This window comes from Kogia breviceps, chromosome 2, assembly GCF_026419965.1.
Source record: "Kogia breviceps isolate mKogBre1 chromosome 2, mKogBre1 haplotype 1, whole genome shotgun sequence".
NCBI lineage: Eukaryota > Metazoa > Chordata > Mammalia > Artiodactyla > Physeteridae > Kogia > Kogia breviceps.
The window spans coordinates 2,503,361-2,519,521 of record NC_081311.1 but is presented as its reverse complement, the minus strand read 5'-3'; the positions used below and the strand labels follow the sequence as shown (position 1 = coordinate 2,519,521).

Below are 16,161 nucleotides of genomic sequence, written 5' to 3'. Positions count from 1 at the left end.
CTCAAAAAAGTGGGTGTAAACATTTTGTTATTAGAATAAAGCCTTCTCACTATTTTATCCTTAAGCATAACTTCCAGTCTGCCACTTTAACCCTTAAAAATGAAACTCTACCAATCAATCTTTCTAGTCTGCATGTAATTGCCTAAAGCAAAAATAAAGCTTTTTCTCAGCCAGTTACAGTAGAAATGAGTTAATATATTGGCAACAGAATAACCATCAGCAGTCAGCCGTTAGCTGTTTACTAATGAACTCCCAGATGAATGAAAAATTTCAGAATCAGTGTTTTACTTCAGGCTGTACATGAACTTAACACTTCAATTGTAGGAAAAGCAACTTATGTGCTATACAAATAAATACTGGTATTTCATCTCAATGAACGGCAGATCTAAAAATGTCTGGAGCCAGTAATAGATCCATGTTTTAATAGTAAAAATGCTTTTTGCATGACATCAGGTAAAGCCTATTTGTAAAATTAATTTTATACTGAATTTCATGGTTTGATTTCATTTAAAAATAATTGCAAATGCTGTTAAATCTTCCAGGAATTTTGAATCTGAAGAATAGGTTATTTTCCAGCGTATTACGACTGTGTTTAAAAAGAAGAATGATGGAATGTGAAAGAGAAGAGTACAGAGTATTGAAAAACAATAGGGAAGAATTAGCTTATAGAAAGAAAAATACTCTCTTTTCAGATAAGACTAATAGGTTTATAAAAGACTGATATTCACACTCTTATTCTTCAGTACTAATGTCATAATAAGAAAATGATGTCAAAAAGTACAGAACAAAAAAAAGTCTAATAAAATCATGGAACATAAGATTGTCACTACAATGAGGTTAAAAAAAATCACGTTACATACTTTGGGGAATATAAATAGTTTTAGAAAAGAAACTGTCAAGTTATGACACCAGATGAGAAAGAATTCCAGCAGTCTACTGACCGTTCATATATAACAACAGAGAAGATAGCTTTGAAATTCAATGTGCTATATCCATTTTAGACTAAAAGAGAACACATTGCTTCTTGATTTTTAATTTATTCTGTTTAGGGATGGTAAAAATTGAGAACTATTGAAGTGGGTACACAGGAAGTAAAAGGGCAGTAGAAAACAAACAATTGGGTTTCCAAGTATGGTCAAGTACTAGTTAAAAATAACAATTGTAGAGTTTTTTCCTCCACCCGGTGTTGATTCTCATAGATTCACAGAACAACAGAGCCGGGAGGGACTGTCTGGGCGTCCACGTCAGTCCCCTGATTGATGGGAAAGTGCAGGGAGGCAGAGGTGGCTGTCCAGGCCTAAACTGTGCTTCCCCTTGGTGAATGGAGCCAGTGCTGGGGCTAGAGGTCTCTGCTTTTTGGCCAGTACTGTTTCTCCTACAACAAAAATACCTCATATTGAAGAGGAACTTTGATAAATAAACATACTTTTTTGTTTTGTTTTGTTTTGTTTTGTTTTGTTTAAACTCACTAGTACTTTAAAAAGTTAAGCCATACCTGAACATGTGATGTGGTTCAAGGTCAGAGAAGGAGATCTTGGAGTTTGCTTCCTCCTTACATACTATTCGGCCATGCTAGTTAAATCATTGGTAAAATAGAGGCCGACATCTATGTTCAGTAGATAATATGTAATCTGAATCAATTTAAAATTGTGTTTATTTGAGAGAGAGAAATTAAGTTCTTGATTTTCTTTTTCTGTATGCAGGTTTCAGCAAGCAGATGGTGGAAATTCTTAACAAACATAATATTCAGTTTAGCAGCTTCGATATCTTCTCAGATGAAGAAGTTCGTCAGGGCCTCAAAACCTATTCCAATTGGCCCACCTATCCCCAGCTCTATGTTTCTGGAGAGCTCATAGGAGGACTTGATATAATTAAGGTTAGACTTGAGAAGACTGTACTTTATAAAGAATTTTCATATTTAAGCATACTTTTATAAGTGCTGTATTAAATCTAAAGTATAAATTTCTTAAGGCTCGGTCTTTATGAATATGAATCTGAAATAAATACAAAGTATTTCTGATGAGGTGATTAATATTTTGTATTATGGCATGACCAAGGAGGTTTATGTTATAATAAATGTTTCTTAAACTTACATGTATGTTTATTTTAGGAGCTAGAAGCATCTAAAGAACTAGATACAATTTGCCCCAAAGCCCCCAAGTTAGAGGAAAGGTAAGTGTTTTAAAAGTTTCAGTCTGCTGTTATTTTAAAAACATTTTTAAATTTTCAGTTTTTGCATTACTCTTTCTGTGTAGAAATCAGAGATTTGCTTTTGTATGCCGAAGTCATAACTGTGTCGTTTGCAAACTAGTTATGCAGACTTGGGAAGGTCTGATTTGGATTGGAGAAAATTTTGTACCAATTTAATGATTATGTGGAGGATAGTCTTTGTTTTGTAGAAATGTCATTATCACCATGGGCCGACCAAATTTTAGTTCTCTCCATTTCGGAGCTGGGATCCAGTTGTCTTGGTGTTCAGGTTTTAGTCGCGGTTCCTGCTCACAGCCTAAAGCTGGCTTACTTGTGATTTCTTCTGTTGCTGTCACTATGCTGGTAGAACACTGCGAAAAGTGGCTGAGTGTGGAAAGCAGATGCTGTTCGTGGAGTCCGTGTGCAAACACTTGGGGGATTGCTCACTGTGAGCCTTTCGAGGAGCCGTGGTCGTTTACAGATTCGGGGAGGCTTTAGAGCTGTAAAATCGCTTTGTTTTATGAAGGATCTCAATCTGCTTTCAGAGAATTTATCGTGTAGAAAGTTTGGGCTTTGGCCAGTGGGAAGACTTAAAGTTAGGGTTTTAAATGTAATAAATATTAATTAATGTAGAGGATTAAAAAGCAGTTTATTTTGAAATACAGCAGCATATCAGCCATTCATAGTCGGGGCTTGACTTTGTAAGGTAAAACTTCCTGTTGTAATTTTCTTATCATTTAACGTTTGGAGATTTTCTAAAAGTGTTTAATAATAAACACCTCGGGCTTCCCTGGTGGCGCAGTGGTTGAGAGTCCGCCTGCTGATGCAGGGGTCACGGGTTCGTGCCCCGGTCTGGGAGGATCCCGCGTGCCGCGGAGCGGCTGGGCCCATGAGCCATGGCCGCTGAGCCTGCGCGTCTGGAGCCTGTGCTCCACAACGGGAGAGGCCGCAACAATGAGGCCCGCATACTGAAAGAAAAATAAAAAATAAAAAATAAACACCTCATTTATCTGTTTTTGATTAATGAAGTAAGCCTCATAGTTTGCATATATGTCGAGCTGACCTTTAAGTGCCACATTTTCTCAAATGATTTACATCCTTTACTACCTTTTAGGTAGGAAAGTGCTGCTCCTACCTAGCTCCTTTGACACTCGAGCGTCTTCAGTTGGGTTCCTGCTGTACGGCCTGGGTGGCCATGGAGGCTGTGTGGCCTCAGAAGACTGCTGTGCTTTTTCTAATTTCTTTTTACAGATACACTTGTATTTGCTTTCCGTTTATTTTCCTCTGTGTTGAAGACACTTTTGCTGTTGTTTTTGTCCCTGTCTTCATCAGACCTTCTCTCTCTTTTCCTGATGTGCTGCATTTGTATCTCCTGTGGTTTCAGACACCAGAAGATAACTGGCTAGAATTACATAGAAAGTAATATCCAGTGTATTTTGAGTAAAAATTTAAAGGGCTCCTGGAAAGCAAGAGTGCAGGAGCCCGAGTTCATGGGCTTGGCCATGTCTCTGTGGGTGTGACGGAGGGACCTGTTTGGTTCCCTGGATCCCGGAGGTGGGTCTCCAGGTGCGTGATTGGGGTCTTTGTGAGAATTAGCTGATTGTACCACATGAAAGTGTATGTGACGTAGCTTTGTGCATGGTTTGTGCGTCTCGTTTGTGATACCTGTTTTCTCTGAGGAGATTCGGAGCCATGAATGATCCGGAGTGCGTGGAAGGAGGAGAACTCGGTGCTGTGACCACCGTTGTCCCCTGGGGCCTAGAGGCCGTTGAGCAGCCCGTTGTCCTGGTGTGGACTGTCCATGAGAGTCGTTACTGGGCTCTCGGCTGCGTGCAGATGGTTAGCATTCCTGACAGCAAGTTAGATCGTGAGGTTTGAAAGGTGGTATAAAGTACCAAACATAAAGTCAAGATGAGAGCATTTGATTTTAGTAGCTGGTGTTGGTTGGTGCTCCAAGATTTAGCGCTTCTCCCTCCAGGTGGGACCTTGTGGGCGTGAAGAGTGTATAGCCATGCGGGCCTCATGACGGGAAAGGGACACAGACGTCTAGTTCTGGAAATTCTGGGTGGGCTCAGTCTATAGGTCCCTTACTGAACAATTCCTTATTGAGTTGGTTATTATTTTTTTAGTTCTGTGAGTTGATGGGCTTAAATTGCAACTTGAAGGCACGTTCATTGCCTTAAAAAGCCATATTGTGTTTTACAGTGGCTCCGGGAGACAGTGAAATAAAGGAAACTGTCAGTGCGTTTGCTTGTTTAATGCCACTCAAAGCTGTGGACTCTCATCCTGCTGTCCCTCAAAGATGTACGCTGCTCATGAAGCAGAGTGAAAGTGGTGTTTAATAATTTAGCTGAGCCGTTTTATATCAATTTTCTCTCTTTAGGCTCAAAGTACTGACAAATAAAGCTTCTGTGATGCTCTTTATGAAAGGAAACAAACAGGTAAAGAACTCAAAAATGGTTTTATTCGTAATTTCTTTTGATGTTAACATCTGCAACAAGGGGACACTTAAATCTTTTTTTCCTGGCTTTAGCTAATGAAGCTGTAGTGGTAGCAGGAAGTTATCCAGGCCTCAGTTGGTGCTTACGGAGATCAAACAAAGTGATCTACATTTTGCTTGACTTTATCATCAAACCTCAGTGGGTACATTTCTTCCTGCTGCCAGACTTTGTCAGCTAACATGGTCAGCACTGTTAACACTGGACTGGTTCTGTTAGCTGCCGTCGACTCCTGGAGTGCGCAGTTTGGTTCTCTACTTCCCGAGTTACACCTTTGTTTTTTCTTCTTGGTGGTTATTTAAAGCAGATTTTTATCCTTTTGTTCCTGGAAGCCCAGGAAGTATGCATGAATTCTGGGAACAGAATCATTAGTGCAGTTAAGGTGTTTATGTGGTGCCAGGTCTTTCCCACAGGATTGGGAGTTGGAATCCTGGGGCGTGAAAAAAACTAAGATTTTTCCATAACCTCAGAAAAGTTTGGTGCTTTATAGTGTAAAGGTAGATTGGAGTAGAATTCCAGTTGGGAGGAGGAAAACAATGACCCTAATCATTGCAGAAAGGTGGAGTTGAGGCCGCCTGAGTGAAATAGAGAGGGGGCAGCAGAAGCCTCAGGGTCTAACTCAGGACCTTTCTGACCACAAAGGTTATAACGTCAGAGCACGGGTCATCTCCAGTGGTTACAAACCCAGGTGAGTCTAGGGGCCGTGCGTCTGGGACGACGTCTGGATGGGTCAGTCCTGAAGGTGCTGGTCTCATTCCTCTGACGGCTCTTGATGTGAAGAGGCCCTGGGATGTGGCTGCCTTCTGCAGGTGCTCTCCCCCTTGACAGAGCATTAGATACAGCCATGCTAGTGGGCTGTGTGGGAAATGCAGTGCATCCTAAAATTTGTTTTTTTCTAAATTTAGGAAGCTAAGTGTGGCTTCAGCAGACAGATTCTGGAAATACTAAATAGTACTGCGTAAGTAAATCTTGTTTTCAAATGGTATATTTTAAGAAATTCTAAATTTTCAGTTCTGCCACTGATGCTTTTCAGTTGTTATATCTGTTCATACATTTTTATCTGTTTATTTTTGCTATAACGTTTTGCGAATGCTTTAGCTTAGACCACAATAGAATTTTCTGGCCAGTGTCCAACCTATCGGTAACATAAAGGAGGTATTCTGGCAATCATCAGAATAACTCTTTGTCTGCTTTCCCAGAGGAAAGTTGATAACTGAGTTCTTACCATGCATAAAGATATTTTAGGGAACGTGTATTACAGGTTTTTAATTTTCTTTAAAAAATATTCTAGTTTCCAAATAGTTCATGAAACTGATAGGATACATATTAAGATCCATTATCTGGATCTGAGAAATAGGGTAAATTAAATTGCAGAGCTCATGCTTTTGCTCTCCTTAGTGATGGAGCTGCCAGGTAAGAAGATTGTAATTGAGTTTTGTGGTTAAAAACCAAACCACTTGGGACTTCCCTGGTGACGCAGTGGTTAAGAATCCGCCTGCCAGTGCAGGGGACACGGGTTCAAGCTCTGGTCTGGGAAGGTCCCACAGCCCGCAGAGCAGCTAAGCCCGTGAGCCACAACTACTGAGCCTGTACTCTAGAGCCCGTGTACCACAACTACTGAGCCCATGTGCCACAGCTACTGAAGCCCACACGCCTAGAGCCCATGCTCCGCAACAAAAGAGAAGCCACCGCAATGAGAAGCCTGTGCACTGCAACGAAGAGTAGCCCCCGCTCACTGCAGCTAGAGAAAGCCCGTGTGCAGCAATGAAGACCCAACGCAGCCAGAAATAAATAAATAAAATAAATTTATTTTAAAAAGAAACAAAAACAAAGAAAACACCAAAACACTTGTTTGGAGATACTTAGCACATGTTCTATGGGGTCGTCAAATGTTTCTGCTTACTTTTCTTCCTTATTATTTCTCAACTGCTTCTTTTCAATATTGTAAGGATTCTAACTGTAGCTTTAAATAGACTAGCCGACCCTGTGAAGTGACACGGAAAGTCATCTCTGAAGCATTCGGGCATTCTTGGGCAGGGTGGAGTAGCACAGGTTCAGATACAACTTTAGGGACCAAAGAGGAAACACAGTTGTTCTCTTCAAATGATTGTGACATTTCACAGAGGAGAGTCTAGTCGCTTTTGTCCTGTGGCCTCCAGCTGCCTGGTTTTCACCCCGCCCCAGGACGTAGGAGAGGCTGGCCTGGCTTTGGTCGTTGTTTTACGCCCCCGTTCTGTCTTCCCTCTGCCCCAGCTCCCAGTGAGTCACTGCTCTCAGGCCACCTCTCCCTAGTGCCAGTGTGTCCCCTCAGATCCTGAGGCCAGGGTAGGACAACCGTAGGCCCATCACCGCTCAAGTATTTGGTGGAAAGTCTCCATAAGTTTACTTTCTGTCCCATGTCTGTCTAATCCGGATTGGACTGGAAGCACCAGTTAACCCCCAGTGGAGCGCCTTCTTTGGGAGAGAGTGTCCTCCTGGCTCAGGACTGGCTAAGCGCCTCCCAGGGTCTTGTTAACTTGAGTGGACAGTGGTCTTGCTGAGAGCCATTAGAATGTGGAGGAAGCTCCTGGCGCTTTATTCCTTTCCTCCATCTTGCACTTGTCTGTTCTTTCCCTAGCCAAAATACGTGTGCCTCGAGGGGCCGAGTACCTAGTGTGTATTGGGTGTGAAAAGCACCCTTTATAGTGAACTTCTAGGAGATATATTGGCTGCTGTGACTCTATATACCTAAGTACATTTAGGCCCAGCACTTCTTAGATCCTTCATAGATAGTTCCAGAACTCATTATTTGTATTGTACTGAGTTAGTTAGGAGATCTGCCTCCTTAGTTCAACTTGAAGGGAGACTTACATTGGGTGATTTTTTTTTTTTTTTTTAATCTTTTTTGCTCTTCTTTCAAACATTCCCTTTCTGGTACTTGTTGCTGATTATCCTCTCAGGTTATTTTTTTGACCGTTTCCTGCATCATGGACAGTCTTCTTTGGAACGTTGTTTACTCAGTAAACAAGATTTCCCTATGAAGGTGGTTTTGGTTTTTTGGAAAACAAAATTTGTTTATATGTGGCATTTTCTTCGGCCAGTTTTTGGAATCGCACATGTACCCACAGTCTCCCTGCAGGGATTCAGTCTTACATTCTTACTAATTCTTTGACCACCTTGTAATGAAATCCTACCCTAGTAGATGCGGTTGAATTTTCATTAATTTATACAAGTTGTGTTCATTACACGGCATAAAGCCTCAACACCTTCACTGGTTTTGTGCATATTGAAAATAGTACGTGGGACTGCCCTGGTGGCGCAGTGGTTAGGAACCCGCCTGCCAGTGCGGGGGACACGGGTTTGATCCCTGGTCCAGGAAGATCCCACATGCTGTGGAGCAACTAAGCCTGTGCGGCACAACTGTCGAGCCTGTGCTCTAGAGCCCGTGAGCCACAACTGCTGAGCCCATGAGTCACAACTACTGAAGCCCACGCGCCTAGAGCCTGTGCTCTGCAACAAGAGAAGCCACCACAATGAGAAGCTTGTGCACCGCAACAAAGAGTAGCCCCCGCTCGCCACAACTAGAGAAAGCCCGCGCGCAGCAACGAAGACCCAACGCAGCCAAAAATAAATAATTAAAAAGAAAAAGGAAAAGTATAGCATGTGTGTTCTGTGATGTTTATTGCTGTGTGGAAAGCACATCTGCAGAGGGTAGAATTGGTTGGCAATGTTTTTTCCCAGCTGGTGAGCCCCCAGCCTCCATCCATGGACACCAGCAGGGCTGCTCCCTCCTGCACCCTAAGCAGCTGCCAGTATATTAGGAAGCAGCAGTGCCGAGGGGGCTGGAAATGGAGCGAGGCTGTTAACGACAGGCCTGCATAAATGCTGAGTCTAACCTGAACTTGGCAAACTGCAGCTGGCCTCCTACTTAGGTAAATCAAGTTTTATTGAAACACTGTCCTTTCACCTCTGCCTTGTCTGGCTGCTCCTGTGCTTCACAGCAGAGGTGAGCGGTTGGAGCAGAGACTGTATGGCTTGCAGGGCCGAAATGTTTACTACCTCACCCCTTATAAAAAGGTCACTGACCCCTGTCTAACCTGCTATTGTGTAGAGAAAACTCCAGATAAATTCGTGTCTTGGGATGACTTATTTTGTGTAGTACCTGACAGATTAAGAAGTAAAATCATTTCTGTTTTTTCACAGTAAATTTTGTTAGCAACGAAATAGTTTTACTTTTCTTGACTCTTTTTGAAACACCAAATAATAGTTCTTATAATTTTTGTCTGAAACTGTATTTCTTGTTAAAATGTTTTCTCCTTTTTTGTAGTGTTGAATATGAGACATTTGATATCTTGGAGGATGAAGAAGTAAGTTAGTTCTATGTTTTATGTTTTGTCCTTTGTCTTAGTTTTAATCATTAGGATTATCATTTAATCCTAATCTGACAGGAAGATTTCAGGGTCCCTGTTGTTTCCATAGGTTCGGCAAGGATTAAAAACTTACTCCAATTGGCCGACATACCCTCAGCTATATGTGAAAGGGGAGCTTGTTGGAGGACTGGACATCGTGAAGGTGAGGTTGGGATTTGTTCGTCTGGGAGCCCAGAGAACTGAAAACCCCGGGCGCGTTTGAAAATTATTTCACTGGGGTTGTCCTCGATGTTCTTTTCTGGCCTCATATCTAATCACTTCTAGACCAGCATTACCATCTCTACGACCATAATATCTTGTCGTTCTCTCAGCTCTCACCTGATCCGGGCAAATCAGCCCCCTTACTGTGCGGCCTTTCTTGCCACGCTGGGGCCTTTACAACCTCCTCCAGCTCTTGAGGGACTGCTGGCCAGGGTCCGAAGTGTGACTGGGCGTTCAGAGCGGCTCTGCGTGTGGCCGAGCTCAAAACTTGATTTATTCACACTGCACTAAGTTCTTCCATGTTTTCAGCTTTTTTTCACCCTGTCTCTGCTTTGCATTCCCTTGCATATCTCATAATGAAGTATATGCTTCCTGTATCCTTCAGGGCCTTTTTTCTCTGTGAATCGTTGATAGATTTTCTCCAGCCAGAAGTGTCTGTTTTGCTCCTGCTCCTGAAGTTCTCCTGTCCTTTTATATTTATGTTATCATAATTATATTGTTTTCTGGTGTCATTTTATTTTGCTTTACTCACATGCACTTGGGTGATGGAGTGAAGAAAGAGCACCTGGCTGAGGGCCGAGGGCCTGAGACCTAGTGCCGGCCTGGCCCTGCTGGCTGTGTCACCGAGGCCTGAGGTCATCTCCAAGTCCCCCTTTGATTCTCAGATGCTAGAACACTGGAGAACTCTGTCAGATCGTAAGCGTGTTTCAAGGACGCTGTTTCTTATATGTCTTTGATGATGAATTTCCTTCTTTGGTTTGCTTTAAGTAAATTCTAACTGAATTTTAAACGAACATGACTTTTCTCGTAGTATTGCAAGTCAGGAACTTAGGGCACCCCTACCTGGTAGCACCTGTGTGCTCCGGTGCTCTCCTGATTAGCCCAGGACCCCAGAGGGCAGCTGCAGCTTTCATGTCCTCAAACCCTACCCCAGACCCAGGCCCACCCTGGGCGTCATGGTGTGGGAGGATGGTGGCAGCGGGTGGTTACAGGAGGGCTTGGGCAGGAATGCAGGGCTCTGCTCCAGAAGCACCAGCCTTCATGAAAGGCGGGTGGTGGAGCTGCCGGGGCTCGGGCCCTCCTTGTCCTCGCCGGTTAGAGGATTTTCCCTGAGGTCAAATCCCTGGTATTTTAAGTGGAAAGCAAGTGGTAAGTACTGCTGTCTCTAGTTATGAAATGAAAATTTTTAACTCATGCTTTCGTACCGTGAAAGAACTCTGGCCCAGCCCTGGGTGCTGGTAGGTTTTCTGAACACAGGGCCACGGTTTCATCTGCCCAGATTTTGTCTCCTGCCCAGTTCCAGGTTTGACGTCACACTTGAGCAAGCCAGTGAGGCATTTCCCCAATAAACTCTCTCATTCCTGGAGGGGAAAAAAAAAGGTTTAACATAGTGGCTTTTGAGTAGCCCTGAGGCAACAAAAATAGATCTGCATTGGTTATTTTATATCTGTTTTTTATTTTTGTGAGACACAAACTGTCTTCCGACCGGAATACCCTTGAGCCTGTTCTTGTCTGAATGTTTGATGGCCTGTACCTCAGCCACTGGTAGCTCTTGGGGAGATACAATCAATAAATCTCATTTCTAAAGCTGAGCTGCACGGGCAACATCTTCTTAGGTATATAACAGGGTGTTCGTTATATGACTTTCTGCGTTCACCTGCTAAGAACTTATACATTTGGAAATGCGTGATAGTGTTAACATTTTTCTCTGAGAAGATAACTGGGAATAGCTGTTAGGTTGCCATTTTGGTGTGTTTCTGGCAGGGGGCAGTTCTTCACCTTTAGGTCACTTAAAGCAGTGGTCCCCAACCTTTTTGGCACCAGGGGCTGGTTTTGTGGAAGACAGATTTTTCCACGGACCAGGAAGGGGGGCTGGGGTGGCTCAGGCGGTGATGGGAGCGGCAGGTGAGGCTTTTCTCACTCGTCCGCCGCTCGCCTCCTGCATTGCGGTCCAGGGGTTGGAGACCCCCAACTTCAAGCCTCAGCTGTGTTGCCAACGGGTTAATCCTGACTGCCCTCAACCGGAGCCGTGAGTGCTGTTTTGGTTGAGTGGGTGATTGAATGAATGAATTACTCCGTGCCATCAGGCTAACGTCCTGCGAAAAATATCTACTAGTTAATACGTACACGGTGTGTTAATGTTACCTCTGAAGAGCGAACGGTTCATCACCGCAGACTCTTTGGATGCAGAAACAGTTGAGAGGCAGACTATTTAGATCCGGTTGCTGTTTAACCCACTGGCTCACAGTCACAGCGGCGTCTGAAGGGCCTGCGCCATGCCAGGCAGGCAGGCCCTTCTGGCTCTTCACGTAGGCCGCCACGTCTCATCCTCCAGCGGGTGAGGAAATGGACAGAAGTTAGGGGAGCCGTCTGCCCTGTCGCAGCCAGGGAGCCGTGGCCAGTGTCCACCTGAGGGCTGCCTGGCCCACCCACCTTGCCGCGTGGCCTGCTGCCTCAGAGTTGTGTGCTCTGAGAGGCCCTGCTTGGCCTTCTGGCGTAGCTGGACGTCTGCTTGTTAAATGGGTAGAAGATCCCAAGAACCTTGCTGTCTGAGTTTGTGTGACAGGATCATGCCTCTTGGGGTTCAATCCAGAGAGCAGTGCGAGTGGATTTTAGTGGTTTTATTCATTGATGTTCATGCAGGTTAGGAAGAGTCTGAAATGTTCTATCAAATTAAGTGTTTGCCTTAAACTAGAAAGTCTTACTTATCCTCCATCGTCATGTTTTAAACTTGATGGCTGTATTCCATATTTTACGTCTGAAAGATAGGCACAAAAAACCTTCTCAATTACTTCATCTCTTTAATGGTTTCTGGCCTTTACATTTACATACCAGTACCGTGGCTTTTCCAGGTTTGGTTGAAATAGTGAAGCCTGTTTACCACCTGCAGGGCCGCAGGTGTCATGTGCATTGTATCTGAGTGGACCTTAACATCACAGCGTGGACCTTAACATCACAGCGTTTCTTTTTTCAGTCACTCAAAGTTCATTTTCCCTGTTTATTGCTATTGTTTAAATAGGAAGCTTCATCGTGTTGCTCTCATTGCTGTATTCGCTAATGCTAAAAAAAATCTGTTGATGTTCGTTTTAGAATGCCTTTTAACTTTAATTTTGTACTGTGATAGTGTACCCAGTTTTTATGGCAGGATGCTCTTTGTTCAAGTGTGTTGGTGGACTGGAGTTTTCATCCAGTAAGGTGTTTCTTTGGGTTCTCTGATATAGATGCAATCTTTCATTGTTTAGATGTTTTCATTTTTTATATATACATATGCATGATATTATTGTTTCCTTGTTTATTTTTAGGAACTGAAAGAAAATGGTGAGTTGCTGCCTATACTGAAAGGAGAAAATTAATAAATGTTAGACTTGGTGCCCAGCTACTGCAAGAAAGACTTCATTCCAGTGGAGCAGTTCATGATTTAGTCCTCAGAAGTGGGACTAGGAATAGAAAATGCTCGTCCCCGGTTACGCTTTGTGTATTTCACAAGGTTGTGCTAAATAAACGTATATGACTTTTTTCCACCAAAAATAGAATGCAATAAACACCTTCAAGTTCAGTTAAAAATCATTGTGAAAAAACGTGTGTCTTTACAGTGGTGTTAGACATATAGTTACTGTAATTAACCCACTTTTCATCTCCTTTTCATCGTATGTGGGCATCTTGAAGCAGTTAAGAAATAGACAGTCTTCAGAGAGTGGAGAACTGTGAGAGTCTGAACCACGGCAGCATTTAGAGCCACTCATAGACCAAACCAGTGGCTCCCCTCACTGGCCGAAGATCTCTTTACAGCTCAGAGAATTCCGCTGCAGACCTTGTCCCGACAGCATCGCTGAGCTGGGCCCTGGTGAAGTCGCAGTGGCCGTGTCAGGCGCCTGCAGATTGAGGACCCGTCTCAGAAAAGCCCCAGCAGCGCGGCACCAAGAAACGTTTGAGAGGAAGGTGACTTCTCGGTGGGCGTGTCAGCAGGGCTGCTTTCGTAACTTGTACAAGGATGGTAGCCGGGTAGGGAGCAGAAAATGGTGGTGTCGAGTTGTGTGTTACACATCACAACTTATTTTAATCATTGTATTGAAAATACTGATTTAGCCCTTAAGTATGTTGAGAACATCCCGAATTCCATGAAAATTTCAATAGTATTTTTGATCCTGAATCCAACGTATTGAAAAAAACAGTTGCTCCGGTAGGCCTGTGCTGTGCATGCCTTAAACAGACGGTTGAATCCACTGTCAGGCTTCTTAGGCTTTTCTGCCACCCGTGGCCCATGTTGTTAGCCTTGTTGAGTTTTCCCACCCTGTCCAACTGAAAACTGGTGGTTGTAAGGAAAGGGGTGCAGAGGCCAGCAATTTAGATAGAGAAACAGGAGGAAATGCAGGTTAGCCCTTCACCAGGGTGCTGGCTTTTCCTGTTTCTTGAGCGACAGGCCATTTCTCTGCTTTTTGGTTGTGTGGAGAGGAGGGAGTGATGCGCTGGTGTGTGTTACAGAGGACATCTGCACAAGATCATAAAGGTGGACGTGGCCTTGCTTCCTGCCGGGAGGAGGACACCCATCATGGTGGATAATCCTGCCACTGTGTGTAATCAGGTGGGTCTCTTCTGGGCATTCGTCTATGAACTACATTTTTCCACTTAAAAATGAAAATAACTGTATAAGCAAACCTTTAAAATGCTGTTGGAAATAGAATTTTGACTGAAATTTTATTAAGCCATTGGCTTCAGGGATGTGTGTGGCTCACAGAGCAGTCGCTAATTTCCTTGTGTGCTTTATCCTAAACCTAAATCGTCTGCACGCTGCTTTCGTGATTTCTGCTCTCTCCACGAGTGTTACCTGCCCTGGTATATTTTCTACTAAGTCAAATTTTAACCTCATCTTATCCCAAGCAACAGTGTCTTTGCTATCACAACGGTATCTTTACAATTTTTTTTTCTCCCCTCTTGCACATTCAAATAAACAAAATATTTAATTTTTAGCAAAAACGCCGACCTCCAATTTGGGAACCACCCTTCTGGCCAGAGGTGTTGCTCTGATAACGTAAGATGCTACGTGCATTTTAGGACAGCCTTCCCTTCCTTCAGGTGACTCTTGCATGATGAAAAACTTTGACGGTATCATCCTTGGTTGAGCATCACGGTTTGAGTTGGGATGAGTGTTCAGAGTGTTTGGGGGAGTTGTCCCTGGGTTGAATGTGAGGTTGTCCGTTTGAATTTTGCAGTTTTTCGCTCTGTTGGCTCTAGGTATGTTGGAGTGACAGTGGTGCAGATCTCTGTTTTGCAGGTGTTTCCAGCTAGACGTTGGGAAGGCCAAGAGGCCTCCATGCCAACTGATAGCCATTCCTCATTGACTTTCCTGGGTATATTATAGGAGGAAGGCAGGTGATTCTTGTGCCTGGTGGAACTTCACATTCCATAGGTAACCCCCGATCAGATTTCCTAACCAGCAAGCCTGTCCTAGTCATAACGTTCTGTCAAAATTGTAATCTTCTCTGGGATCCACAAATCCTGGAGACAGAGTAGTTCTCAGCACCCGAGAGACTGTTGGCAGGGAAGGTGACAGGGTGTCTTTTGGATGTTGCCCAAGTCTGAGCTTTGTTGGGAGCAGACTTGGGGCAGGGGCTGTGTGAGGGTTTTAGCGAGTTTGTCTGCTCTGGGGGAGTTAGGGGCATGAGTGTGGATAGAAGGGCTGGGAAGTGCTGTTGTCTGCTGGGGACCCGGGGGCCTCTGCACGGCCCAGCCCTGCCAGCTCCTCGCCTACGGGGCTCCCTGTGCTTGAGTTCGCTTGTGACATGGGGCTCATGGTGGGCCTGGGGCTGGGGAGCGGCAGGTCACCACCATGCAGGGTGCTGGGGATGCTGGCACCGGCTGCCGTTACGACTTCGTCTGTTAACCCCCAGGCTGCCCTTTAAGAAAGTGACTGTTCCATAGGAACCGGGAGGGCTCACTGAGGAAGCAGGCAGCTCCCCAAGACTCGGTGTGTCGAGCCTGGAGGCAGCTTCCTTGCGAGGGAAGGGTTCTTAGGGAATTGGTATCCACTTGGGGAAATAGCTTGCAGGAAGGGACTAAAAAAAGTAAAACAAAAAAACCCCCAAAACTCTGATTTTTCTTTGTAACCAGAAGTGGAAAGAAAAAAACCAATGAAAGGAGTTGGGAATTTGGGTGAGGAACTCAGGGAGGTAAGTGAGTTGTTAGTGCAAAGGCTCAGCTGCAGGCTTGGGCTGAGATTTCCGTCCGGGATTATATGACTCCCTAGACCTGAGGCTCGCCCCTTCCACGTGGCCACCCCATCACGGTGTATGGAATTAAATTGCCTTTGTACCTGCAATGGGAAGTGCCGGGTGACTGGCCTGGATTCTGGGCTCTGGCTGACGTCTGTCCCTCTCCTGAGCACTGGGGAGGGCAGTTCATCCTTCCTCTTTCTTACCACCTGTTACTTTGTAGTCCAAGGATGAATTTGAAGAAGGCCTAGGAGGTAAATGTGTTGAGACTTGCTAAAATAATGTAAATGGCCCTTGGAACATAAAAGAATGGGGGGGAGGGGGTTGGCCTTGCCCTGGTGGTGACGGGGACCTTGTGTCATTCTGTGGGAAAGCTGAGCCTTGCAGGACAGCCGTGCTGTTCTTGGCCTCCGTCAGGAACTTCAGGCCCTGTCCATCTTGACTGATCATTAACTTGCTCAAGAAGGAAGAAAAAAATGATTTTCCATTTGCAAACTTTACAGAAAACCCCCTTATGAGTTTGAGATAGAGACAGATTTTTTAAAATAGGAAGCATATGTTTATAATTAGAAAATCTCATTGTATTATTTTTAAAGAAAGCTACATTTCTAGTAATGCTAAGAAGTTTAATTGACCTCTGAAACAGCTATAATA

At 44.2% G+C, this 16,161-nt stretch overlaps 1 protein-coding gene across 3 annotated transcripts in view; it reads left to right on the top strand.

Moving 5' to 3' along the window:
• The window catches only part of GLRX3 (glutaredoxin 3), a 31,026-nt gene extending 18,164 nt beyond the window's left edge, over positions 1 to 12,862 (top strand). For all 3 annotated transcript variants that reach the window (XM_067024200.1, XM_059050991.2, XM_059051002.2), the window contains 7 exons: positions 1,704 to 1,876; positions 2,111 to 2,172; positions 4,574 to 4,631; positions 5,594 to 5,646; positions 8,995 to 9,034; positions 9,147 to 9,239; positions 12,601 to 12,862. In XM_067024200.1, the coding sequence (XP_066880301.1) occupies positions 1,704 to 1,876; positions 2,111 to 2,172; positions 4,574 to 4,631; positions 5,594 to 5,646; positions 8,995 to 9,034; positions 9,147 to 9,239; positions 12,601 to 12,651 (530 nt within the window). In that variant the 3' untranslated portion in view covers positions 12,652 to 12,862. The remainder of the gene's footprint in view (positions 1 to 1,703; positions 1,877 to 2,110; positions 2,173 to 4,573; positions 4,632 to 5,593; positions 5,647 to 8,994; positions 9,035 to 9,146; positions 9,240 to 12,600) is intronic.
• Positions 12,863 to 16,161: the final 3,299 nt, after the last annotated feature.